This window comes from Ipomoea nil, unplaced genomic scaffold (assembly GCF_001879475.1).
Source record: "Ipomoea nil cultivar Tokyo-kokei standard unplaced genomic scaffold, Asagao_1.1 scaffold0418, whole genome shotgun sequence".
Classification (NCBI taxonomy): Eukaryota; Viridiplantae; Streptophyta; class Magnoliopsida; order Solanales; family Convolvulaceae; genus Ipomoea; species Ipomoea nil.
The window spans coordinates 672,987-699,777 of record NW_017616846.1 but is presented as its reverse complement, the minus strand read 5'-3'; the positions used below and the strand labels follow the sequence as shown (position 1 = coordinate 699,777).

At 36.5% G+C, this 26,791-nt stretch overlaps 3 protein-coding genes across 5 annotated transcripts; 1 reads left to right on the top strand and 2 right to left on the bottom strand.

The window, feature by feature from the left end:
- Positions 1-638: 638 nt before the first annotated feature.
- Positions 639-2,095, bottom strand: LOC109172582 (olee1-like protein). Its single transcript, XM_019321764.1, has 2 exons — positions 1,787-2,095; positions 639-1,089 (listed from the first exon to the last, which is right to left on the bottom strand). The coding sequence occupies exons 1-2, from the start codon at positions 1,947-1,949 to the stop codon at positions 758-760; spliced, it is 495 nt and encodes a 164-aa protein (XP_019177309.1). The 5' UTR covers positions 1,950-2,095; the 3' UTR covers positions 639-757.
- A 6,205-nt stretch (positions 2,096-8,300) lies between these two features.
- On the top strand, positions 8,301-16,797 carry LOC109172579 (low affinity sulfate transporter 3-like). Of its 2 annotated transcripts, none has more exons than XM_019321763.1 (13): positions 8,301-8,320; positions 8,635-9,006; positions 9,106-9,154; positions 9,266-9,473; positions 10,639-10,816; positions 10,923-10,988; positions 11,079-11,309; positions 11,584-11,710; positions 11,843-12,129; positions 12,519-12,715; positions 12,829-12,923; positions 16,188-16,264; positions 16,378-16,711. In XM_019321763.1, exons 2-13 carry the CDS (start codon positions 8,647-8,649, stop codon positions 16,516-16,518), a joined length of 2,016 nt encoding a protein of 671 aa, XP_019177308.1. In that variant the 5' UTR covers positions 8,301-8,320; positions 8,635-8,646; the 3' UTR covers positions 16,519-16,711. The 2 variants fall into 2 exon arrangements, with proteins under 2 accessions (XP_019177308.1, XP_019177307.1); XM_019321762.1 differs by lacking the exon at positions 8,301-8,320 and adding an exon at positions 8,438-8,465 and having other exon boundaries at positions 16,378-16,797.
- A 317-nt stretch (positions 16,798-17,114) lies between these two features.
- LOC109172574 lies at positions 17,115-26,635 on the bottom strand. 2 transcript variants are annotated; one of them, XM_019321756.1, is made up of 8 exons: positions 26,310-26,635; positions 25,649-25,782; positions 25,297-25,370; positions 21,713-24,755; positions 19,034-21,578; positions 18,132-18,586; positions 17,659-17,775; positions 17,115-17,536 (listed from the first exon to the last, which is right to left on the bottom strand). In XM_019321756.1, exons 3-8 carry the CDS (start codon positions 25,311-25,313, stop codon positions 17,387-17,389), a joined length of 6,327 nt encoding a protein of 2,108 aa, XP_019177301.1. In that variant the 5' UTR covers positions 25,314-25,370; positions 25,649-25,782; positions 26,310-26,635; the 3' UTR covers positions 17,115-17,386. The 2 variants fall into 2 exon arrangements, with proteins under 2 accessions (XP_019177301.1, XP_019177302.1); XM_019321757.1 differs by having other exon boundaries at positions 19,034-21,581; positions 21,731-24,755.
- Positions 26,636-26,791: the final 156 nt, after the last annotated feature.

Sequence of the window (26,791 nt, the reverse complement as noted above, 5' to 3'; positions counted from 1 at the left end):
TGCACAATATAACAATTGGATTTTGATTGGTAGAACAGACAACTTTTTTAGACATGCCCTAACTCTATTTAGAGCCGTTAAAATGAACTTTATGCGCCGAATCAACCCACCCCATTTTTATATAGGTAGGGGTGAGTTTTGGTTTTAGCAGCCCACCTTGATTGGTCCACGGGCCTAGGTGGTGTGAGCCTAAGCGGGCTTAGTCCGCTTATATTAATATTATGAGTTAACACCAACTGAAATCTTCTGAGTATACTAATATCACACACAGTGGTCCACGGAGAAGGCAGCCCACACAGTGGGTTGCCTTCTCGCCGGAGAAGGCGACTCACACAGTGGGCTGCCTTCTCGCCGGAGAAGGCAGCCCAGTTGCCTTCTCCGGTGAGAAGGCAGTCCTTCTCACCGGAGAAGGCGATGATTTATTCTTTTTTTTTTTTTTTTAATGTTTATTGTTAAAAAATAATAAATAATAAATGTTACTTTGACTACATTTATTAATGCTGGCATTTACACCACCTATAAAGCTATTTGACCTACTAAGTAGGTGGTACAAATAGTAAAATAGGTGGTGTAAATAGAATAACCCTTTAGATCATAGTCTATATATAATACAGGGTAGACCTTGGTCCATGCCATGCTTATCCTCAAATACAAAAGAGTGCACATTGATTATGACAACGTTAAATATAAATATAAAATATATGGAAGCTCAAAGCATGAAAACAAGAAAAGTAATTGTTTTGTTGTTCATTAAAAATTAAAAATTGTCGTCGTTCAAATGATAGTGTTGGAGGAGTTGGGGGCAGCTAGGCAAAGGGCGGGCAGTAGCGAAACCCATGCTGTTGGCGAAACGGACGTCGCTGCTAATGCCGTTGTTACGGGTGAGTATGACGCGAGCACGGTCGCGTCCTTGGCTGGGAACGTCGCAGACGGGGTCGGAGCTCTGCTTTAGAACGACGTCGCAGAAGTCGCCGCCGCGCTCGCTCTCCACCAAGATGCTGTACTCTCCCTCCGAGTTGGTTATGCCTTCGATGGTGTAGGTGAGGGCGTTGGTGTCCCTGTTTCTGCACTCAATCTGGACCCTTGATCCTGTCAATTTAACGAACATTAACCAACCAAATTGGTCAAGTTATTAATTCTAGAATCATATAAGTTTCTAAGTTGACTTTTAGTGAAAATGACCTATTGATCTTCTTGATTTGAGCTAGTTAACTATATGCACGGTTGTAAAATCGGTTTAAGCGGTCGACTAGGCACTAGGCTTTCTTAAGCGATTTTTAGTGGGTTTACCAACTAGGCACCCTATGCACCAACTTGGTCGAGTTGAGCGCCTAACTCGGCCGAGTCTTGATTTGGCACCTAACTCGGCCGAGTTGGCGTTCAACTCGGTTGAGTACTTTTCTCTTGCCTACTGGACTACTCATCTTCTATATTTTTTCAGTCATATACTCAACTAATCATATATCTAATATGTGCAGTTAACTAATTTCGGAATTATAATAGTCTAATAATCCGTAGCCCTAAATGAAAAAAGTGAGAAGAGATACTCGAATTACCAGGCCGCCTACCACCTAGGTGTCTTGGGAGCACTGGCCGGCCTGCACCTAGTGCCTTTTGCAACATTAACATGCATATACAATTTAGACTAGTTAATATTCTTATGCAACTATAGATTACCTAGGTTGTAATTTATCTCTACACTTCTAAGTAGTGGAGACTAGTTTCTCTAGTCATAACAAAAAGGATATCTGATGAGAGCTTAATGGATTGAAGAAAATGTAGGTACCGGGGATATATTTGGTGGCGGTGGTCTCGAAGCCACAGTTGCAGGTGTCGCAGTAGACTTTTCCCTTTACGAGGAAAGGGTTGTCTATAAAATTGGCGGTGGCGGTAGCGGCGGAGAGCGAGCAGAGAGCAAAGAACGCCACCAATAATGTTGCCATCGTCATATGGTTTTTGGTTGCTAGCTTCTCAATGCTTCCTAGTAGCCCAGAGTGGATGGGTTGATATAATGGCCGGCCAGCAAGCCGGTAGAGAAATGTTTGGGGAGGGGGTTGTGCTACTACCAAACATGCATGAAATTAAATCATTAAAAGGCATCCCATAAAGAAAAGTAGAAAAAGTAAAAGAATTACTTTTTTTCTTTACTTGATCGATTAATGTTATATAGTCCTTGTTAGTGGATCTTTTTTCTACTCTAACTCTATGAATATTGTGCTCCACCAACTTGCAGATGGATCTAATTTCGTAGGCTCTACTACATTTTTAGACCTAGTTGAAGGCTTATGATGAGCCATTGTAATTTCAAATTGTATTTGACTTTATTATCACAATCAACATTATTACTTTACTTTGTTATTTTTTACTACACACTGTAATTGTTTGTATAAATCTTAAATTTTACGTTATCAAATATTTATCTTATTTTTTACTTAATAGTAATAGGCATTATAATGGATTGTTGCCACATGATGTCATGTATGTGTTAGATTTGGGATAACTTGATGGATGAGAAATTAAAGGTTGAGAGAGGAAAGTAACAAAGAAGTAAAGAACCTATCATCATTGTGGATCACTCGATTCTTTTCTTGGTTAGGTAAACACTAATGATAATTCATAATTTGTTCCACTGCCATTTGTCTCCTATGAATTCAAAGACATTGCAAAATATATAGATACATTATGATTACTACTACTTTTTTTAAGGTACATGTTGGCCTTGCCTTAGCTTGTAGAGAAATATTGTTCATGCATATCTATTTTTAAGTTATCACCAAAAAAAAAAAAAAAATTATTAATAACACTAATTTACTAAAATTAAAGATGTTTAATATAAGGTTTGAAATTTAAAGGGAAAAGAATCAAATAAGTCATTATTGAACTTTACACGAAATAGCAATTAAACTCTTGAATTTTAAAAAGTTAAAATTAAACACTCTAATTAATTAAAATGAGTCCAATAAGTCTTATTTACCTAATAACGTGGCAAGCAGGCCGCCGTTGTGACCATCGTTCACTGTCATTGACTATCGTCCTCAAAAATAAAGTCTCCATTATTTAACCAAAAAAAATAAATTGACTGTTGGTCGATCGACGAAGGCGATAGGATTGGTCGTTTTCTCCAGTAATGATTGACTGGCCGCCTTCTCCACCAAAGGTGACCAAATCCATCGCCTTCTCCATCGTTGCCCTCACCTTCAATGGCAATTAATGTCAACCGGAGACCGTTCACCGGTGGCTAAATAAACATGCCACCACCACCTAAAAAAAAAAATGGGCCGGGTTAATTTGTGACTAATTCTCGTCCTGCTAAAGAAATAGGCCACCACAACCTTAAGTCCTTAATTGCAATTGGCCCATACGAATACGATGATGAAGAGATTGTTGCGTTCTATAACTAGTCCAGCAATAATGCCATTATGTACCTATTCCAATTAGGTAAATTATACCCTGGAAACGTGTTCAATGGTGAACACGGGTTCAAAAGGCGCCGTTTTTACGTAAAAAAAAAAATAAATAAAAAAAAAAATTGCTAATGTGGTGTTAACGGCGCGCGTTTGGTCAGATTATGAATTTTCTGTTATGAGATTATGAATGTACTGTAAATTCATAATCTCAAAATTCATAATCTCATAACAGAAAATTCATAATTTATGAATGTTGAAGAAGCTTGCGCTACAGAGGAGGAGCCATGGTTTCGGACGGGAATGTGTAGGCATGGTTCCAAAGTGAATGTGCAGGCATGGATTCATAATTTATGAATGTCCGAAATCATTGCTCACCTCAAATTAAAGTGAAACCGCGAAATGTGAAAATGAAGAAGAAAAGTCACGCAATTAATTAAGGAAAAAAAAAAAAGATAACAGTGCCCTAACACCATTGGGACCGTGTTTACTAAGGATGGTGAACACGGTTCCATGGCATAACAATTGTTACAATTATGTATCTATTACAATTAACATATTAATAAATTATGTACCTATTAAAATTAACACATTATAGATATACAGTTAACATATTATGTATATTTAATTAATAAATTATGTATCTATTATAATTAAAATATTAATTATGTACCTTGTGTTTACTTACATGTATGTATGGCTTTGTTTGGTAGAAATTTTAACTTATTTTAAAATTTAAACTACAAATAAACTATAAGTTTTGTTTGGTAAAATATATGGAGTTTAAAATAATAGCTTATTTTGAAATGCTACCAAGTAGCGTTTCAAAATAAGGACTTTTTAATTTTTTTATCTTTATTAATTACAAATATGACACCATCTACCCTTCATTAATTAAAATATCTTAGTTTATCTTTTTATGTCTTTTTACACTTATCATAATTAATTAGCTTATTAACTACTAGTTTTTCAACTTTCAGCTAGCTTTTCAACTAAGCGTATCAAACAGAGTCTTCATAATCTGTTAACTGGAGGTACATAATATGTTAATTGTAATTATATAATTCAAATGTTGTTTTGGACCTTGATTCACAATACCAGATGAGCCTTGGTCCATGGTATAATTTCCCTTGTATTATTAACTTAATTGGGTCTTTTGCCTAGATATGGTTAGAAAATCCAAAATTGTGTTCCAAATTGAAAATTCATTACAATATAATCTGTAGTTGTCACATTCCTTTAATGGTGAAGTGCATTACAGAACGGATCGGAACAAAATCCATTGATTGCATCGATCGCCACAAGAAACAATAATTGATTCAACCAATTACATAAAGCGACATCATTCATTGCAATCAATCAAGAACAAGCTAAGATCGATAAGACTAATAAGCTAAGATGTGTTTTAATCTGCAGTACACGCTAAAGAAGGTGAAGATTGTTGCGAAGAAATTCAGCAATGGAGAAGAAGGGGATGATGAGAAAGGGTTACTGTCGGAAGAGGTTGAGAGATGGAAGAGTCAACAACAGCAGCAGAAGATAGACAGAAGCTCCCATTCCCGTGGTGATGATGATAATAAGGATTATTTCAATGTGGGCAACAACTGATCCATTGTTGTCTCATCATGCATGTATGTTTGCTTTGGTTGTTCTGTACTGTGTTGTTGATGTAAGTATTACATACACCTTTTGCTATGTGTGTGGATATATAAAAGAAAAATTTATGGTATCGATTGACTGTGACTCAAAAACCCTCAAATCAACAATCTCTATAGTCATTAATGTCTTTAATTTATCGATTTTTGTCAAATAATTTCTCCTCCTAGCATCTGTAAGTCTTAACTGCAGGTATGTGATCTAACAACACTTGTTAGGATCAAACGCACTACATACTAAAGGCTATAGCTCATCGAATGCTCAACTTTATTTTCTTATATACCACCACTATATTTTGGAGAACCAGAATGCTGAACTTGCTCCTTCATTGACCTCTGCCTAACAATCTTCTTAGCCACCAATTACTAGACTTGATCATTTACCGACCTCCGCCAAACAATTCTCGATCTCTTTTTGTATGACCATGGTTTAAAGAACCACTATGGGATCACTATAAGAAATTAAAACAAAGACAACACAAATTCCTATAAACTTTATTTATTATTTTTGAATTTACTCTAACCTAACAAATGTTGGGATAGGACTGAAATTCGGGACCTTTCTTTAAAAGTAGGTTTTCGTTGACTTTCTATCTAGCTAGCTATTAATATGCGAAAGACACGTCAAAGATTTTTATTTATCGTTAAAATTGAAATGAAAATTTCTGTACACTTTAAATGGATGGAATGGGCACCCATCACGAGTGTGAGGTGTGCCATTTTCCATTCACAGTTCATAGCAAATATATTGAAGTATGACAGTTGGGAAAATTTTGAGAATCCAAGACAATGCCAAATTTTGAACTTATCGTAATGCTTGTAGGATAAGAATGAAAGTAATGCAATAAAGTGATTAGAACATGGTAATCCAAAATATTTGGTGTTAATTCTAGCTAGTTTAATGCAACAAATTAAAGTGATTACACATGGTAATCCAAAATATTTGGTGTTAATTCTAGTTCGAATGCCATTAATTAAATCCGGCAAATTTTGCCGTAGAACCATGTCCACCTTGCAAGGTAGAGACAGTTCCAAAATTGTTCATAATTATGAATATATAGTTCAAAAATTATGAACATATAGTTTTATAATTATGAACATAGAATTGTAAACATAATTATGAATATATAGTTATGTAATTATGAATATAGAGATTCAATAATTGTGAATATGAAGTTCAAAATTATGAATATATAGCTTTATAATTATGAATATATAGTTTAATAATTATGGACATAGAGTTCTGTAATTGTGAATATAAAGTTCAAATATTATGAATATATACCTTTATAATTATAAACATATAGTTCAGTAATTATGAACATGAGAGTGTATTAGGGCAAATTATATCATGAAACAAAGTCTACCTTACATTGTGGTCAATGATATGCGTGCACGACTGCACTTGATTTTTAATTAATTCCTTTTGTTAATTGACAAGTCAACAACACCTCACGCTTCCACTAAGGCTCAATCTCATGACCTCTCATATGAGAGAGGTCATTACATGCCATCTGAACACAAGGTACTTAGCTCTGAACTTGATTTTTAATTAATTCCTTTTGTTAATTGATGAATATCTCATTCGCATAAAATTTTTAAATTGTTCAAGATTTTTGAAATATTCAATTTATACTTGAAAAAACATTCATTGAACCAATACCTCCTAATAACCTAGTGTTTGATTCAATGAATAAAAGTAAAAAGAATAGTGTTTGATTCAAAGAATAAAAGTAAAGAGAATATAATATAATTATAACAGATCTACTATTTAGTTCAAAACAAGAATAAACATGTGATTTTAGGATGAATAATATTTTTGTGTTTGGTTAGACAACGAAATAGAAAAGAACTATTATTTAAATAACCAAAATAATCCTAATAAAACATGTAGGTACATATATATATATATATATATATATATATATATATATATATATATATATATATATATATATATATATACTCGTCAAACATAAAATAATAAAATACAAAATAATACATTACAAATGAACTGAGTTTTTTTTATCGTATCCAACATGTATTTTTTTACTATACCTTCAACTATTGATAAATCACTATGCAATATATATTTAATTGAATTATGCAGGCTAGCTAGATAGATGGATTGAATAGGGGCTGAAAAGAAGGGAAGGTGAAAATGAAGAATGTATTGGGACACAAAGAGGGGAATATTAAGAGTGATAAACCCATAATTAGGAATATAATGATGCGCATGCAGTTCACTTTCTCACTAAAAGCACTACAAATACAACAGTAAATTAATCGGTCATTATATCACAAATGTGTGGACACAGGAAGTCAACAAGCAAAGAGTGGATGTTGGAATATTGGTCTATTCAATCACTGACTCAGTACGTGCAGTGGAGAAACATTCACTTTTGTCAAGTGCCACAGTTGTAAAGAGTTGGTGAACCAAATTAATTTCATTTTCACAGAATTAATAATGGGACAGACATCCAACTCAAAACCATCAAAGAATATCAACAGTCACATAACGAAAACATTTACTCCAACATTGACTTATTCAAGACGGGCAATTATATATGGTGAATAATATAGACTCGACTCCTCATTACTATGGAACCATTACTTAAAGTAAAAGAACGTTGGAGGCCTTACTATAAGTAGGAGACTCTTCGTTAAGCAGGATACGCTCAATACTTTTGTACTGAAATTTTAATCAAGTTTGATTATTTTCTACAATTATTCTGATAACTTTATTTACCGTCACACTTAATTCGTGACAATAATGATTTAATTATTATTTAAACTTTAAAAAAAAATGATCAAGAGGCAATTAACTAATTATGATTTATTTAACCGAAAGAGACATATACTTTTTACCTCTTAACTGTAAATAAAAAAAGTGAAGGGTGCAAAATTAAAGAAAACTAATTGCAATGAAGTGAAGTTGCTCCTGTCCAGTTCCATTGGCTATATATTTGCCTCTTGCCTTTATATGAATTCGATCCAAAAGTAGATTTACTTTTACTAAAAAGAAAAAGAAATATAGAAACTAGTGGTGCCTTCAATTTGCCAAGTGGATGTGTCATTTTCATGGACGTTAAAAAACAATTAAGCATTGGAGCACAAATGAATTGCCCATAAGTGACAGAAGCATTCAGCACTGTACTGAATAGTCGTGTAAAATAATTAATGTGACCATTATTTTGGTTTCCAAATGGAAATTGCCTACCAATAATCGATTTGACTATCTTAGGGTGGGGTTATTATTCAGTAAATCAACGTTCATTATTTGTATGCATAAAATACATTATTCCCTATTCTTGAAGCCTTAAGATGCAATAATTCGTTCATTGTATGCATAAAATACATTATTCTCCATTCTTGAAGCCCTAAGATGCAATATTCATACTGAATGGTAAGAATATTCTCCACTACTACACTAATTACTAGTATTACTACCATTCAAGAGCTAGCTATATACTTCAGCTTAATTAATGGCATGCCTTCAATGCCAGAAGATCAGAGTTTTTGATTAATTTATTAGTGTTCTGAAACTCTACGTATTAAGCTTAGCTTGTATTAAGTATCTGGCCGGAATGGCCATTGCTCCGACGACCGGAGTTGAGATGACTGCAGAATTGGAACTCCCTTACGAGTTCTCCCAAACACTTCAAAAAACCTCCTCAACCCTGCCGCCGGCGGCTGAGCGTGCTAGTTGGGTGCTCAATGTCCCTGAGCCGCCGGGTTTGTCCCGGAAGCTGGAGGGGTCGTTCAAGAAAACGGCGACGTTCCTCGGAACTGCGTTCCAGCGCCTGAGAAAGCGCCCGGTCCAGGCCGTCCTGTCGGCTTCTGAGAGCGTTTTTCCGCTTCTTTCATGGGGCAAACAATACAGTTTGGTCAAGCTTAAAAGCGACGTCTTGGCCGGTCTCACCCTCGCAAGCCTCTGCATCCCCCAGGTAGTCAATATAATATAATATATATACGTTCTGTTCTGTTCTGTCTTAACTAAAAGTTTAAGTTAATAGTTATGTTTATGGGTTTTGTATGTTGTGTAGAGTATTGGTTATGCTGCTCTGGCAAATCTGGATCCTCAGTATGGCCTTTGTGAGTCCATTTCTTGTATATAAACTTAATAACCTTAATTGTATTTGTTTCATTGAAGATGGAGAATTATATAAGTTGGCAATTAAGGTGGTTTTATTTGTTATGATGCAGACACAAGTGTTGTTCCTCCACTTATCTATGCTGTGATGGGGAGTTCAAGGGAGATAGCTATAGGACCAGTGGCGGTTATCTCGCTTCTCATATCCTCAATGGTTCCCAAGCTAGAAGATCCTGCCTCCAACCCAGCTGGGTATACAAGCCTGGTTCTCACTGTCACCTTTTTTGCTGGTATCTTTCAAGCTGCTTTTGGAATTCTAAGGTAACTAAACTCACCAATTCACTCTTCCATTATATTTGGAAAAAAGCTAAGTCAGATTCTAAATACAAGCTAGTATGCACATGATGACATGTAAACAATTCACCACTTAATAAAAAATTCATCAAAATATCCTGTAAATAATGGATGTGAAGTTCTTGATTGGGACGAGGAATTTCGCATTCTGTGAATAAAGAAATCATAAAATAAAAGACGGGTTTACTAGTCAATTATCACCTTTTATCTTTGTAATATTTGACCGAGTGTCACTATATTTGCCGAGCTTTATGGTGTAGTAAATACTAGACTACATATTCCAACAATTTGAAAATGAATATGAAAAATCTTCCGTAGGAATTGTAACGGTCACCGTTCACCATTGGTGCACTTCTATACTTTTTCTCCCCATTCTCAATTTATATATGGTGGGTGTAACTTTTCGAAACTCATTTCCACCGTTCCCCACTAGGGATCGAGTCTCACCAACAGTGCGGGAGCAACCTTTCCAAGTGAGGGGGTTCCTTGTGCGCGGTGAGCAAAGGTCTAGCCTCTGTGGTTCATGTTCAGTTGAGTTACCATGATTTACATCCTCCCAAATGCTCTGTCTTGTCGGGTCGGGATGTGGGAGCCTTTAGGGTTGAGGTTCAGCCTTTTGGAAGAATACACATAACTTTTTATTTTATTAAAATATTTAAATATAATGTTATATTAAAAACACAAAATAATAAAAATATTTGAATTTAATAATTAAGTTATTTATAATTTTCAAATAAACTTATTTATTTAGAACTAAAATATTAAAATTTAAGGTGGATTATAATTAACTAATTAATTAATAATTATATATATAAATGGGAAAAAGGGTTAAGCTCGAGAATTTTATCTAAAAAGTGAATTATATTAGACCCATAAACTTTCTAAAGCAACAATTAAAGTATTTTGGTGTAATGAAGTCCAAAGACCACCAGTTAGTGACTAGCTTGCTATCACATGTCACTGGAGTTTTGGCCAACTTCGACCATATTTCAGACAATAAAAATTGACTGACTACCCTAGAATGGTCGCCGGTGAATCAACGAGGAGCAGGCAACTTTTTGGTTCATCTTCTCACCGGAGATTACGTACCTTCATCTATATATGAATTTTACATGCATGCATAATCCTGCAGGTTGGGGTTTCTGGTTGATTTTCTTTCCCATGCTGCAATCGTTGGGTTCATGGCGGGCGCCGCCATTGTGATTGGCCTGCAACAACTCAAACCTCTGTTTGGCATCTCAAATTTCACAAACAAGACCGATGTTGTCTCTGTCCTAACTCACATCTTCACATCACTGCACCATTCTCCAGTACGTACTATACTTAGCTTATATATTGTCTTTAGCTGTTCAAAGTGCCTAGTTAAAAGAAACAATTAAATTCAACTTACATATACGTGTGTTGGATATTTGGCAGTGGAATCCTTATAACCTCATCATTGGATTTTCATTTCTGAGCTTCATCCTCATTACCAGATTTCTGGCAAGTAATGTGGTTAAAGAAATCAATTTTAATTTTTATTACTACTGCTCTACTAACACTTAATTAACACGTACGATATGATTATTGTAGGGACAAAAGCACAGGAAACTGTTCTGGCTACCTGCCATGGCGCCGCTTCTGTCGGTCATCTTGTCTACTCTATTGGTTTATCTGACAAGGGCTGAAAACCATGGAGTCAAGATAGTGAAGCATGTCAAAGGAGGTCTAAACCCCAGCTCCCTTCACCAGTTGCACTTCAACACCCCTCATATACCTCAAGTTGTTAAGATTGGATTCATTGTTGCAGTTGTCGCTCTCACGGTAATTAATCGCTACTTAAGAGTGTGCATTAGTAAATTAAACCTTGTCTTGATGTGACTCTAGCTGTCAAAGGATTACTAACAAGATAAACCAGCCTAGGTGGTCTATAGTTGACCGACTCATACCAAGAAGACCAATAAGCTGCTCCAATTGGGAGTTGTAACCTTCTAATTACCAAGTAAACAGTCTGACTAACTTGACTGGGATTGTACCGGCAGAGAGATTATTTGATCTATGTGCATTAACGTAACATGCACAATATGTATGTATGTAGGAAGCAATTGCTGTTGGTGGGTCTTTTGCCTCTATGAAAGGATACCATCTTGATGGGAACAAGGAAATGCTGGCCATTGGAGTTGCCAACATTGCAGGCTCATTAACCTCTTGCTATGTTGCAACAGGTAATTAATTAATAAAAACAGGTTAATTATATATTATAGTTTCCCCTCAAAAAAAATATATTATAGTTTAAATACTATATTAAATTAAACCTACATACCATATATATGTGTTGTATATATGCATGCATGCAGGTTCCTTCTCTCGCAGTGCTGTTAACTTCTATGCCGGATGCGAAAGTGCGGTGTCAAATGTTGTAATGGCCGTGACGGTGCTAATATCACTACAGCTGCTCACCAAGCTCTTGTACTTCACTCCGGTCGCCATTTTGGCATCCATTATTCTCTCCGCTTTGCCGGGACTCATCAACCTCAATGAAGCTTATAGTATATGGAAGGTTGACAAGCTAGACTTCCTGGCTTGCGCCGGAGCTTTTGCCGGCGTTCTTTTTGCTTCTGTGGAGATTGGCCTACTAGTAGCGGTACGTATAGTAGTAACACCTTCATTATAATATTCTTTCAACTTGCAGGCCAAATTATAGCCTATTGACATCTATAATATAATCATAACTACTGATTAAGCCTGCATGGTAGCTCAACTGGTCATAGAGGTGAAATTTTGGAATAATGACCAGGGATAGAGTCTCACCAGCGGTAGTGTTGGAGCAACCTCTCAAAGTGAGAGGGGCTCCTTGTGCGCAGTGAGCACCGGTCTAGCTTCTGTGGTTCATGTTCAGTTGAGTCACCATGATTTACATCCTCCCAAATGCTCTGTCGGACCTTAGGGTTGGGGTTCAGCCTTTTGGAAGAATAACTACTACTGATTAAGGTTTTATAATGCAATAATAATGAATATTATTGATGAAGTCAGGTGGGTTTGTCATTTGCAAAAATCATGTTGAATTCAATCCAGCCAGGCATTGAAAAACTGGGTAGGCTTCCGGGGACTGACGCATTGTTCATGGGTATTCACCAATACCCTATGGCTGTTCAAACTCCTGGAGTTTTCGTTATCAGAACCAAATCCTCTTTACTTTGTTTTGCCAATGCCAATTTCATTAAGGCAAGGTGTGTAGTACAATAATCTTCAAACTTTAATTTTTCTCCCTAGCTACATATATATGTGTGTGTATATATACATACAGAAATTAAAGTTTATTTGTTCGAAAATTACTAATAAGGATTCTGAGCCTGGTCATGGAAGAACAAAAATCAGCTGATGAAACCAAAGAAAGTTCTGAGAAAAGAATTGCGCTTATTGTTTTCGACATGTCAAGTAAGTTTCCCATTATATTCATTTTATGTTTGTTCACGTTTTTGGGAAAATAACGCTTTTTGTTCTTATATATATACGAAATAACAATTTCAGCCCTTAAATTGTTGATGCCAGTATTATTAATTGATAGTCTAATCTACTATCTACTATATATATATATCTACTATACTAATAAGAGCCCAAGAGAGTTAGGCCTATAATAGGTAGAAAAAATGGCGGTCAAATTTTTTAATCAAATGAATGGCTCAGATTGATCAGATTTTAATATTTCTACTATACTAATAAAAGCCCAAGAGAGTTAGGCCTATAATAGGTAGAAAAAATGGTGGTCAAATTTTTTAATCAAATGAATGGCTCAGATTGATCAGATTTTAATATTTCCTTAAGATTTACTAATTTATCCTTAATGAATATGATTATCCGTTAACTTTTCCGTTAAATATTATCTTTTCCGTTACTTTCTGTTAGTTCACCGTTAACTTACTCATTGATTTCAATAAGAAATGTTTTAAGTTCGAACCCCATCCTAATCAAAGTTGGCATAATTAGTACTCTATTTTAGTCTTATTAAATTAAATAATAATTTAGTAGCTACAACAAAAAATAATACATATGCATTTCTTTAATTTAGAATTATGTGTCTACAATGTCGTTATTCAAAAAAAAAAAAAATTATTCATTATCAATAAATTAAATAAGAAAAATAATTTCATTAGTTATATTGTCTTTATTTTTCTCCAATATAAAAATTCTTTACATTCAAATTCATCAATTGATTATGTTCGCTACATTGTCCCTACAATGTCTTTACTAAAAAAAAAATTATTCATTATCAATAAATTAATTAATCGGCATAATTTTATTAGTTCTATTGTCTTTATATTTCTCCAAGTAAAAATTCTTTACATTCAAATTTCAAATTCATCAATTGATTATATTAGATTCACTACATTGTCTATTTTTTTTTGTGCAGTATTTTTTAATTAAATATCAAAGTTATAATACAAAATAATGTTATATAGTTGTTTACCAAGTATTTTATTAATACCATGAAAAATTTTAAAAAATATAATTAATAAAGCCAACCATATTAACTATCTGAGGGATTTGTTGACAAAGAGAGTATTCAAATCACACAACAAATTGAAGTGAGAATTAACTCGCAATGTCCTTGTTTGACAATCAGCAGTTAGCGTTAGCGGATTATATTAGCGAATTATATCAACGTTTGGTAAAAAGATATTTGAAAAAATTAGTTGTTGTTTAGATTAACATGTAAAATGACCTAAGGGTATACATATAATAATAATAATAATAATAATAATAATAATAATAATAATAATAATAATAATAATAATAATAATAATAATAATAATAATAATAATAATAATAATAACAACAACAATAATAACAATAATAATAGTTTTAAAAAAATAAAAAATAAATAAAAATATAATTAAGCCAATCATATTAACTACTTCGCAGCATTCAAAAAAAAAAATATTAACTACTTCGCAATGTCCTTGTTTGATAATCAGCAATTAACTTTTCAATATTAGTATATATTTAATATTTTATGCCCTAATTTTAATTTACTTTCCCTTATGTCCGTATTTGGTTTCAACCATACCTATATAATTATTTTATTGACAATTATAATCAATCTTGACTATATTATCTTGCATTTGTAATTTTAGAAATGCCTATTTAAATACGTAAATTTAACATTCAATTATCTATGCACGAACAATTCCAATATAATCTTGCCTTGATATACTTTAAAGTACTTATGCAAACAAAAACAAAAACAAAAAAAAAAAAAAAAACAAAAAAAAAAAAAAAAACATTGGACATTATCCCAATCGCGCAATGCGCGTAAAAAACTAGAGTTGCCGTTAGTTCACCGTTAACTTACTCATTGAATTCAATAAGAAAGGTCATAGGTTCGAACTTCATCCCAATCAAAGTTGGCATAATTAGTACTCTATTTTACTCTTATTAAATTAAAATAATAATTTAATAGCCCATCCCAAAAAAAAAAAAAAAAAAATACATATGCATTTCTTTAATTTAGAATTATGTGTCTACAATGTCTTTATTCAAAAAAATTATTCATTATCAATACATTAAATAAGAAAAATAATTTCATTAGTTATATTGTATTTATTTTTCTCCAATATAAAAATTATTTACATTCAAATTCGCTACATTGTCCCTACAATGTCTTTATTAAAAAAAATTATTCATTATCAATAAATTAGTTAAGAGAAATAATTTTATTAGTTATATTGTCTTTATATTTCTTCAATGTACAAATTCATCAATTGGTTATATTCACTACATTGTCTATTATCTTTTTTGTGCACTATTTTTTAATTAAATATCAAAGTTATAATACAAAATAGTGCTATATATTTATTTACCAAGTATTTTATTAATATGATGAAAAATTAAAAAATATATAATAATAATAATAGTTGTTTTAAAAAATAAAGAAATAAAAAAAATATAATTAAACCAATCATATTAACTACTTTGGGGATTTATTGACAAAAAGAGTATTCAAATCACACAACAAATTGAAGTGGAACTCGCAATGTCCTTGTTTGACAATCAGGAGTTAGCTCTTCAATATTAGTATATATTTAATATTTTATGCCCTAATTTTTATTTTCTCTCCTTATGTCCCGTATTTGGTTTCAACCATACCTATAGAATTATTTCATTGACAATTATAATCAATCTTGACTATATTATCTTGCATTTGTAAACTTAGAATTGCCTATTTAAATACACAAAATTAACATTCAATTATCTATGCATGAACAATTTCAATATATATAATATTGCCTTGATATACTTTAAAGTACTTATTTTAAAAAAAAAAATATTGGGCATTATCCCAATCGCGCAATGCGCGTAAAAAACTAGTTTTTTTTAATAAGGAAGTGATTTCGTTCTCTCAATTGCCAAAAGAAAAGTCAGTTACTTTTGCATTGCATGTGTGGAACTTATTAGTCAATACAGGAACAAATTTGTAATTCTAATTTAAACCATTAAAATCTCTATTAACATAGGTGGAAAAAAAATCCAAAACTATATCCAAACGGACACTTACATGAAAAATGGACCTAAATTATCATCTCGATCAAGAGATTGAAACCACTATTTCCTATAAATATAGACACGAAACGCTATATTTTCCCTACCTTTTTTGTTTGTCACATTTATTCAATTAACATTATTATTAATTGATGAATCTAGATATAATGAACGTGGATACATCTGCAATAATTTCTCTGAAGGAATTGTATGACAAGATAACGTCATGTGGAGTTCAGGTACTTTTAATTAATAAATGATATTATTTATATATTATATATACTATATTGAAGTACTCATCATCAATCTATTGTTAAATATGTGGTTAATTGAATGGGATGCATGCATGCAGTTTGTGATAGCAAATCCAAGGTGGCAAGTGATTCACAAGCTAAGGCTAGCCGACTTTCATAACAAAATCAAAGGAAAGGTGTTTCTGACCATCGGAGAAGCCATTGATGCATGTCTGGTTGATAAGAACATGCAGGCTTAGCTTAGAATTGCCATTATATTGTTGTTTAAGATTAATGGTCTGTGTGGTGTGTGTCCCAAGCTGTTTGTGTAAAAGTGGGGCAAAAAATAAAAGAGATTGTTTCGATCGATCTCTTGCTCTCCTTGCCATGTAAGGTGCTACTGTACTGTAATAGAGCAAGCTGAGAATTGAAAGGGCTCCTAGTAATTTTGTGTTGTGTTCTCGAGATCTGGGCTTTTGACTTGTAAAATTTGTACTATTGTAATTTTATAGACATTTGTATTGTGATTTGTGGCTTAATTGTATGTGATATAGATATATATGTTATAGTATAAATATAGAAAATCAACCCATTTTTCCGATCACCAAAAAAGTAAAAATGTGCATAGAACTCACTAAGTATATCACATCATATCCTTTCTTCAAACTTCTAAAGATGAATGAGATGTACCATTGGGTTGAACTTCATGTTTATGTCAAGATGAGCGAGCTAAATATGCATTTGGATTGAACTTTATGTTCATAGTAATTGAACTATATGTTCATTATTACATTATACAGTGAGCACAATGGTATATATATAATATAGGAAAATGTGGCAAAAAACATCATGGGAATGTCCAAACCAGGAAGTTTATTCTGGTAAAACTCAAATTTGACAATCAACCAAATATGAATGCAAAGGAATATAAGCAATTAATACATATGCACACAGGTACAACAGACTCAGCAAAAGAATACACTGACTACTAGCCGGTTTCAAGACTGAAATTAAGAAAACTATGCAAAACAACTGTAAAACCTCTGCCATAAGCTATATACAATTTTAATATATAAATAAACCCCCAAAAATGCAAGAAAAGGGTAAATGAAATCATATATTTCTCCTCTATTGTTCAGATTTGTTAGACCACTGAAATTCTATCTCCAAATTCCTTGAAGGTCCACTTTTGCTTTCAGGCAACAAAGTGTACTCCCCTGCAACTGAACCCAGCATTACTACACGATCGATCTGGATAGTTACCTTCCCAAATGAACTCTGTTCAGTTGTGGTATTTAAGAAGCTGGTTAGTGCAGGATTGAGAAAGCAAAGATAGAAACAGAAATTTATGTCTGGTAGTCTTTGATTATCGAAAATGGGGATGAGAAAAGTGCATTTACCTTGCCCATTTTGCTCTTGTTCTTGCATGAAATGTGAAGCTTTTGGCCCTTTGGAGGACTTTCAAAGGACCACGTAAAACTCTCATCCCACTCGGGATTAGGACCAGTTGATACAATCTATGAGAAGGGAAGGAAAATAAGAGTTTATGGAATATATGTAAGCAATCAAGGAGAACAAAAGATAAATCATTTTTTCTTATCAATTCCTTTTTATCGTTTCAATAAACAAAAGGTGCAAGTATCTTTTTGATCCTAACTGTAGGAGGCGCCTTTAAACCCATACCATAATCAGACTAATCCCCATTCGCACCGGGCCAGCCCAATTAAGGGGCAAAGTGCTGGTCAGATTGTTTTTTCCATATGAGAGGGGGTTCAAACTCCCGACCTCTCTTAAGGGATGAGAGTGTGCACGGCCACTCACGCCAACCAAGCTGGTTTAATATCTTTTAGTTTGATAAGTAAAGAAGTTGTACCTTGGTTTGCCGAGGTTGAGTATTTCCAAGGGTAAGCTTGCAATACACGCTAGGATTCCCGACAGACTGTCTCATGTTGTTGCCACGCTTAATTATCACCGCCAATGTCCCCGGCAAGCATTGCAGCAGGAACTCCGCCTTCTCCTGAAACCGAGGAGGACCCGATTGTATCAAGTATTGCAACAGCGGAATAGCGTCAGCAGCAGCGATTGATTGTGCTCGAGAGACTTCAGGTGGGCATGCTGACCAAAGCTGTGTGAGATAAAAAAGTGCATCCAAAGCAGCTTCTTGAGTTGCCTCGGAACCTGTCTTGAGGGAAGTGACCAAATGTGGAATACTCAATGTTGCGGGCTCTGTAGCTCTTAGACGGGGGAAATTCCCGAAAAGTGCATTCAGAGCCTTCAGATACTCTTCATTTACAGTTCCGCTTGCCCACAAGTCTTTCTCAATTGCAGCTACAAAGACGCAATAAACTAATTAGTTCTTTCTAGATCAATAAGAAATAACGGTATTGTTGGGGGATTAATGACCGGAAAAGTGTATCTTTCACTTTTTCTACCAAAGCTTGATAATAATGGGGGTGTTTGGTAAATAGTTATTAGCTGATTGGGTTAGTGGGTTTGACTAGCTGATTGCAGAAAAGTGTTTGGTAAATTAGCTGATAGTTGATAGCTGATTATATGCAAAATGACTTTTTCAAAAAGCTTATCGAAAAAGCTGTTTTAAGCAGCTTTTTGAATTTTAGCATTTTGGAGCAATAAGTTGTTACAAGAAACTAATTAATCAAACACTCTTATTGATTGTTTAACCAAGTTAAATAGCTAATAGTGGTCAAATAAGCTAAAATGGCTGATAAGCTTACTATGTTACCAAACAGGGCCAATAATAGAAAGGGAACTTACCAGTAATAGCTCTGACAGTCTCGCTTGAAGCATACTCTTGAATGGTATTGTTGGAAAAGAGAAGCTTAACAAACATGGCTGCTTGTATAGACGTGTCGGGATCACTTGAACCGATCAAATCAAGCAGAACCTGCACACCACCAGCCTCTGCAACTGCCCTCTTATTTGCTCGGCTATACATAACAAGATTCTGTAAGGCACATATTGCCACGACTTTCATCTCTTCGGTAGGCTGATCCTCGAGCAGATTAACCAAGGCTCGGCAGGCGGAAACAGCGTCCGCTGTTCGAGCAAGGGCCTCGTTTTGGAACAAATCGCCAAGTGCGAGAGTCGCCAATAACCTGGCTTGTTGACCTTGGGTTTGTGGGTCCAAGAGGTACTGTGACAACGGCACAATCGCTGACTTGGTAGCTTTCGTATCTCTGATCTTCACATTGTTCAGCAATACCTCGAGCAGTCTCGCAGCGGTTTCTTCGCAAAGATGGCATCTGAGAAGCTCCAAAAGAGCCTCGATTGCCCCACTTTCAGCCATTGCCTGAGCACTGGTAGAGTCGTCGCTTTCCAACACGAGTAGAGCGTTCAATGCCCCGAGTACTGTGGTTTCCGAGCCAGAACGGAGCAATCTCACTAAAACGGCGACGGGCACTTCGAGATAAAACTCGGAGCTAAATTGCAAAATACTGGATAGGACAGAAGCAGCCGACTCCCACAACGAGTGAGGAACCGAAGGATCAGCGTATAGTAGCACTTTAGAAATTTCGGCAACCCCACCTTCTTTCGCTATTTCATTCGGACAAGTCACCGAGAGACAAACAAGAGCCTTAACGGCCCTCTGCTGCAAAATAGGTATACCCGAACCAACCACTCGTACTAAAGGCCCAATTACTTGCTGCGTTACGGGATCCTTCTGAAGATGCTCCTCCGAGAGCATGTGCGAGAGAAGCTCAGCTGCCAATTGCTGCACAGCTGGAGCAGGAGAGTCGAGTAAAGGAATTAGAGGCTCGACCGCTTGCTGAGGTGTCAAGTTGTAATCAGCACGACACTGTGGATGTTCCAAGACGTTTACGAGGACCTGCAGAGCACTATGTTGCCCGTCGGGTCCAAACTCGGGTCTCGTCAGCAGTGAAAAAAGAGGCTCGACCACTTTAGCCGCAGATGGTCCCTTAGCAATGCTAGCGTTATTGGTGAGTATCCTTAACAATTCAGCAAATGCAGCACAGAGGAAATCCGGTGCTTCGTGGAGAATATCGAGCACGCACTCAATAACCCCAGCTTTTACCATTTCCATCTTACAAGAAGGCCTATCTTTCCCTAACTTCACAAGTGCCCTAGAAATCGCCTCGTGAAGCAAATAACTCCGACCATAGAGAAGGCCCACGAGGGGGACGACAGCCCCGTGTGCAGCAACCAGTTCCGCAAGCTGCTCATCGTCGACTAGTTTATCTAATGCACGAACAACCGAATGATGAGCTGGACTAAATTCCGTAACCAGAAGAGAAACCAAAGGCTCCACACAGCGAGCTGCAGCAACTGTAGATCTTATTCTCGTATTCCCGAAAAGAACAGAACATAATTCAGCAGCATCCCCCTTCAGCTCCATCGAACAATTCGACGAAAGGATTTTGCACATAACATCAACTGCATTCAGCTCGACATCCGAAACTGTGAAAGCTCGGGATGGGTTTTCACTGAGCAATCGAACAAGGGCTGCAATGGCAGCATGTTGCTCCTTCTCAAGACCAGTATCTATAATCTCTACCAAAGGTTGAACCGCCTGTCTAGCAGATTCAGCGTTTCTTATATGATCCGCTGAGAACAAGTTTTCCAAGGCTTTGGCAGCACTATACCTTGCCCCTCTTCCACCCAACCGTAATACTGCTATAAGCTGGCCAACAGCTCCATATGAAGATTCGTGTCTCCGAATTTCAGGAGTACTAAATAGGATACCTAATAAATCAGTGGCAGCTTCTTCTGTCGCATCTTGTGGGCCAAGAGAGAGATATTTAGTCAATGCTTCAAGCGCTCCCGATTCAACCATAACAATCTTGTTGGAGGGACAATCTCGGGCCAGCTGCATCATAAGCCCCAGAGCAAGAAAAGGCGCACCTGGGCGATCTGGAATTGGTTTTAGCAAATCAACGAGAGCTGGTATAGCTTTCCTAGAGGTCGCCCCGGTCCTAATATCATCCACCCTAAACAATCTCTCGAGAGCAACTTGATCTGGATTGCGTAACAAAGTGAACTCCTCTGAGAGCTCAATAAGGTCCCGCATGTCATCATCAGCACAACCAAGCAAAGATATGAGCCCTGCAGCTGCCCCTGAATTCGCAACCGAGAGAAGAGTTCCCCTGCTACCATTACAAACAAGACTGGCTATGGCCTGTGCAGCAAAGTATCTGTTTGCCGACTCCTCTGACTTCAGCAAATTTGCAAGCACTGGTATCGCCTTCATCGTGGCATGTGCTCGAATGATGTCTCTATCTTGAAATAAGATTGCCAGTAGCAAAGCACAAACCCATATGCTGCCATCCTCGTTAAAATCAATCTGCAGGAAAGGAATTAGAAAGCAGGCAATAAAATGCGCACGATAAGAACCCAGTAAGACATTGATGAGGGGACACATCTATTAAACAGGAAAATAAACAGAAAAATATAAGAACCCAGTAAGACATTGAATACCTGAGTGAATTGGGATAGAGCTTCAGAGATTTTATCAGTAAGAACTTCAATTGCACCAGCTTCCAAGATCTCAGTTTTATTTTTGTCATCATGACTAGCAAGAGCAGAAAGAAGCCATATAGCAATGTTGGTACCATATATAACTGAGGTAGTTCTCTCCTTCACTGACTCGTCTCCAGCACTCCTAGATATGTTAATTGCAACCTTGTTACCCTGATCTGTCAGCTGAGAAGACTCCAAAGAGCTCAGCATTCCAACAAGAGTTTGAATGAGTAGAACACAAGAACGTGATTCATTTAAATCTTCAACCACCCTTTGATGGTTCACTTTTGCCGTGCAAACAAGGAGAGCAGTTCCTCCAGTTTTGGCCCTTGCATTTGTAGAATCGATCACTCTTTTTGCAATTGAAGAAATGCATCTCGAAGCACAAGCAATTTTGTCTCCTAGAACGGTTGGCTGAGCTTGGCAGAGACATGCTAATATTTCTATAGCTTTGTCTTGCAAAAGGGGGGCAGCATCAGATATGCATGAAACTACTGGCGTAATGTTGTTTGGGTATTCTGCAAGAACTGCCCATGCAGGTTTAATATGCTGACTATCCCCTTCCAACCTTGAAAGATAACAAAGTGCACCTAATGCTTCTGACATAGCATTAGATCCACTGCTAGTGGATTCTAGAAAAGAAACCAAAGCAAGAACAGTCCCAGCACGATTAGCACAGTCAGTTAAGGCAGAATCAACCTGACGAGATTGGAGAAGTCGAGCAATTGCTGCAGCAGCATGGGTCTGACCATCAGTTGTACCTTCACACAGAACTCTAGTGGCAGGCAAGATAATTTCTTCAGGAACAACTTTCTCCAAAACTTCACAATCCAAGAGAAGATTGGCCAAAGCACATGTAGCTTGCTCTACAACTTGTAAAGCTGAATAGTTAGCAAGTGCCAACAATGATGGAAATGCATCTCTAGCAACTGAAGCCACCTCACGATTCTCCCTAATTGAGAGAAATATTGAAGCAAGGCAGTGGGATGCTTCTGCTAAGATGTTTTCAGATTCAACATTTAGAAGCTTCATAACTGGCGAAAGAGTCCTGATTGCAAGACTACTTTCCCGCAAGTCCTTCCTGAGACCAAAGATTCCAGCGAGAGCTGATGCTGACTTGGCCTGAGTCTCTTCCTTGGTAGAGTTTAAGATCTTTATCATTGTCTCAATTGCATCGTTTGCTGCACTGCCTTCACGTAAAATTTCATTGAGAGGGGCCACAGAAAGCAAACTTTTTAATGCATCTAAGACATAAACTTTAGACTCAGGAAGATCACTGGTTAAGAGTGCAGTGAGTTGGCTTATAGTTGCTGTATCTGATTTGTGAATCAAATGATGCAATGTCTTTGCAGCAATTTCTTTACCATTGGAGCTACCATTCTTAAGAAGCCAAAGTAAAGCAGGAACAGCATCAGCACTCTCAACACATGCACGTATATCCTCACTGTGGTTACAGAGGTTTCCAAGAATGGTTGCAGAATCCTCCTTAGCTTTGGCAGATCCAGTCTCTAGAATCTGAACAAGTGGAGGTATTCCTCCAGCCGCTGTGATTGCCCATTTACTTTCATCGTTTTCATTAGAAAGGAGGCAAAGCAAAGCAACAGCACATTCCTGTTGCTGCTCTGAAGAGAGCCCAAGAAGTGAAATCAATAGTTGAATACCTTCACGACCTTCAAGTGCATGCCATAAACTGCCCTCATTTTTGCAAAGAACTAGAAGGGACCTTATTAATTCATCCTGAACTTCATTAGTTGCCATTGTGATCAGACCAACCAACAAGCGTTTTGCATCAGAGTTTGCAAGTCTGCTAGAGAGTACAGCATTTCCATACAAACTAGCAAGAGCTTCTATTGTACGCTCTTGCACCAGAAACGGCAAACGAGGTTTAAATTGCTTAAGCAGTGTCTGCTCCACCTCCAAAGGATCTGAGGCTCTTGAATTTTCCGCTTTGATGTCATATATCATGAGAGCAGAAGCTAAAGCCCCTAATGTGTCAGCAACCTGTGCAGGTGAGGAGCACGAGTCAAGACTTTGGCCAAGACTTGATATGACAAATGATAGGCCACCTGAAATATTAGCAAGAGCACACATCGCATTCTCCTGCAAAGCCTGAGCATACTCTCCCTGCATGAATTCTTTTGAAGGGGCTATTGTAGCATTTATTAAAGCAGGTATACCATTTGAACTTGCTATCTCTCTTCTGGCCTCTTTGCACTGGGCAGAAAGAGATTTCAGAGCACCCGCTGCTTCTGCTCTGACAGAATCCTCATTACCAGGTCCAAGTAGTTTAAGAAGTTGTTTTGTAGCCTCTGAAGCCAAAACTTTAGAGCAAACAGATGAATCCTCCATCATCATACATGCAAGGAGAAAACACACATTTGCTTGAGTACTTGACTGTCCAGTAGCTAACAATTTAACGAGTATATCTAGTCCTCCAGCTTGAATCGTTGCAGACCAGAATCCCTCAGTGCTGGTAGCAAGGTTTTTCAAGGCTCCTGTTATTAAGTCATCGACCAAGTTTCCAGCTTTGAGACCCTTCTGTAATTGCTCCCACAGAACTGGGACAACTCCTTCAGTTGAAAAAATCTTCGAGCCTACATGGTCCTTGACACCACCTTGAGATACAGCATATATCGTTTTTGCTGCTGAAATCTGACCTTCTGCTGAACTTGATTTGAGAAGGCCAAGCAATGGCGGAATACAGCCTCCCAGTAATACTTTTACTCTTAACTCATTTTCCTTGCACAGAGAGCCCAAAACTGTAGCAGCCTGAATCTTTACCCCAAGTGACCCCGATCGAAGTAGAGACACAAGCACTGGAACTGCCTGAGAATGTGACCCAACAGCACTGAAGGCATTTTCTCGTGTATCAATAAGCACCAACAATTGCTTCAAGGAATTTTCCTTTTCCTGCATGGAATAGGAATTTTGACGCAATTGCTCAATGCATTGAGCCACACTTGCGAGTGTCCCATCTGGATCCTCCATGCTACTACGATCTCTGCACATATTTAAGGAACATTCAGGTATAGCTTTTGTGATAAATAATAAGACAATTGTCGGTCACATGAGGTCTGGACAAAATTATAAACTAAAAGAGTTGCTTAATTCTGCAACTGTAAGTCATAAACAATACGACTCCGTAAACAGTTTCTTTTATCACAATTTAAATGTGTATCTTATCTTCTATAAAGTAATAAGGTTCATAATTAAATGATAAACAGAAGAGCAGTAAAACTCCAACGTGAGGTGCTAACATGGGACCTAAGTGACATCAATCTTGTTAATGTGATAGGGGAAGGACAAATCCCTTACTAGAGAGCATGAAATATAAAATAGTCACAACTTAAAATAAATATATCTTAAATTGTAAAGTGCTCTTAATCTTAGTTCCTAGAGCTACATACTCCATATCAGGGAATAGCAGCTGAAAGGTCTTCCTTACTGAAAGCCTCATAAGTATATTGCAAATTTGTGATTAGATAGTAGATAGACAATAAATTAGCCACTCAAAGAAATATATCTGATATAAATGAACTGACCTTGAACCCATTTTCATGAGAGAATGAGGAGTTGGTGGCTCCAAATCATGAGGTTTACCATCTCCATTTCTTTCCTGAAAACACGTGAACAAAAATTGTGCCATGATGAGGAATGCTAGGTGAATGGATTAAGAATCATATAAGACAAATGAACACAAGAAGTAAGTTCATCAAGATTAGATCTAAAGGTGATTTGAATATCCCATTGCAAAAATATTACAAAAATGCATATCAAACCATAAAGATCTAAGAAATTTAGAGAAAAAGAAAAAAAAAAAAAAAAATCAACCAATCTAAAATCCAGATCTTGAATGCAATAACAGAACAGTACAAGAATTGTATGGAATCATACCAGATCAGCAGAGGGAAGGCTGCTGCCATTACTGGCAGCATACCTCCAACCCACTGTCGCCGCCAGCTTTGCTGTGATTCGAGATCTTCACTTAAGATGTAACCCCCAAGACACAGTCAAAAGCTAACAGCTTCCTGCACAGCAGCAACAACATTCAGTACATTCAATACAACATAAGAAACCACCTCCACTAATCCTGTCGGGCCGGGATGTGGGGTTAGGACTAGGGATTTCGCCTTTTGTGAGCAAAATACAACATAAGAAACTGAAAGAGCCTTCTAAGATACTGTAGTGTCTGTATCACATACAGATCAAATCAAAACTATAGTAATTAACTTTCATTTAGAGCACCAGCACTCACTAGGGATTCCAATATACAACATAAAGTGCAGTCAGATTAAAAATCCAACATTAAATTGCACTGGACTTTTGTTATGTAACAGTAGAACAACGTCAAAGACTGCAACTTTCCTATCAATTAAAAGAGCCCAGACTGCTTTTCACACTACACGTAGATCTTTGCTGAATTCCCACAAAGTTAACTGAGATAAACTAAGATCTAAATGAAACGGGCATTTGCTGAACCTCTTAGATTCTGTGAAAAGACAGCAAGAAGATCTTCATAGAGAACCCAGAGGGAGAGAGAGAGAGAGAGAGATACCTGAGAAGAGAGGTACTGTCGAGTGTGTTATAGCATTGAAGGAGTTCCGTAGCAGACAAGCGAAGAGAGAAGGATATAAATGGAGAGCATAAAAAGGCAAAATTAAAGAAAGGAAAACAGAGAGAGTTGCTGATTTGTAGATAGAGAAAGAGACAGAGAGCATGTGTGTATGTAAATATGTAATGTAGTGAGAGAGAGAGAGAATGTGAGCTGTGAGTTAACGGAGAGAGAGAAGAGACGGAGGTTGAAGGCGACGGACCACCGACAGAGTGACAGACAGCTGATGAATGAAGGTGAGGAAGTGAAGTGCAAGCAGGCTTGACTCTTGACGGGCTCCCCATTTCGGCTCGGCTTCGGCTTATCTTCATTTAAGGCAAAGGGGGTATATTTTGGTTCAAAGTATCTGAGATTACCTTGAAAATCTGAGAAAGATAATCTTAGATTACCATGTTTGGTTTAGGTAATCTGAGAGGGTAAGTAAT

What these genes read in the sequence shown, in the direction of transcription:
- LOC109172582 (XM_019321764.1), bottom strand. Translation starts at nt 1,949, where the DNA reads ATGACGATGGCAACATTATTGGTGGCGTTCTTTGCTCTCTGCTCGCTC. An exon ending in CGCCACCAAATATATCCCCG is followed by an intron (nt 1,090 to 1,786) that starts GTACCTACATTT and finishes TTAAATTGACAG; the next exon opens with GATCAAGGGTCCAGATTGAG.
- LOC109172579 (XM_019321762.1), top strand. An exon ending in TCCTCATTACCAGATTTCTG is followed by an intron (nt 10,989 to 11,078) that starts GCAAGTAATGTG and finishes TGATTATTGTAG; the next exon opens with GGACAAAAGCACAGGAAACT. An exon ending in TATTGTTTTCGACATGTCAA is followed by an intron (nt 12,924 to 16,187) that starts GTAAGTTTCCCA and finishes TGATGAATCTAG; the next exon opens with ATATAATGAACGTGGATACA.
- LOC109172574 (XM_019321756.1), bottom strand. An exon ending in CTCTATCCCAATTCACTCAG is followed by an intron (nt 21,579 to 21,712) that starts GTATTCAATGTC and finishes CCTTTCCTGCAG; the next exon opens with ATTGATTTTAACGAGGATGG. An exon ending in CTCAACCTCGGCAAACCAAG is followed by an intron (nt 17,776 to 18,131) that starts GTACAACTTCTT and finishes CCCTTCTCATAG; the next exon opens with ATTGTATCAACTGGTCCTAA.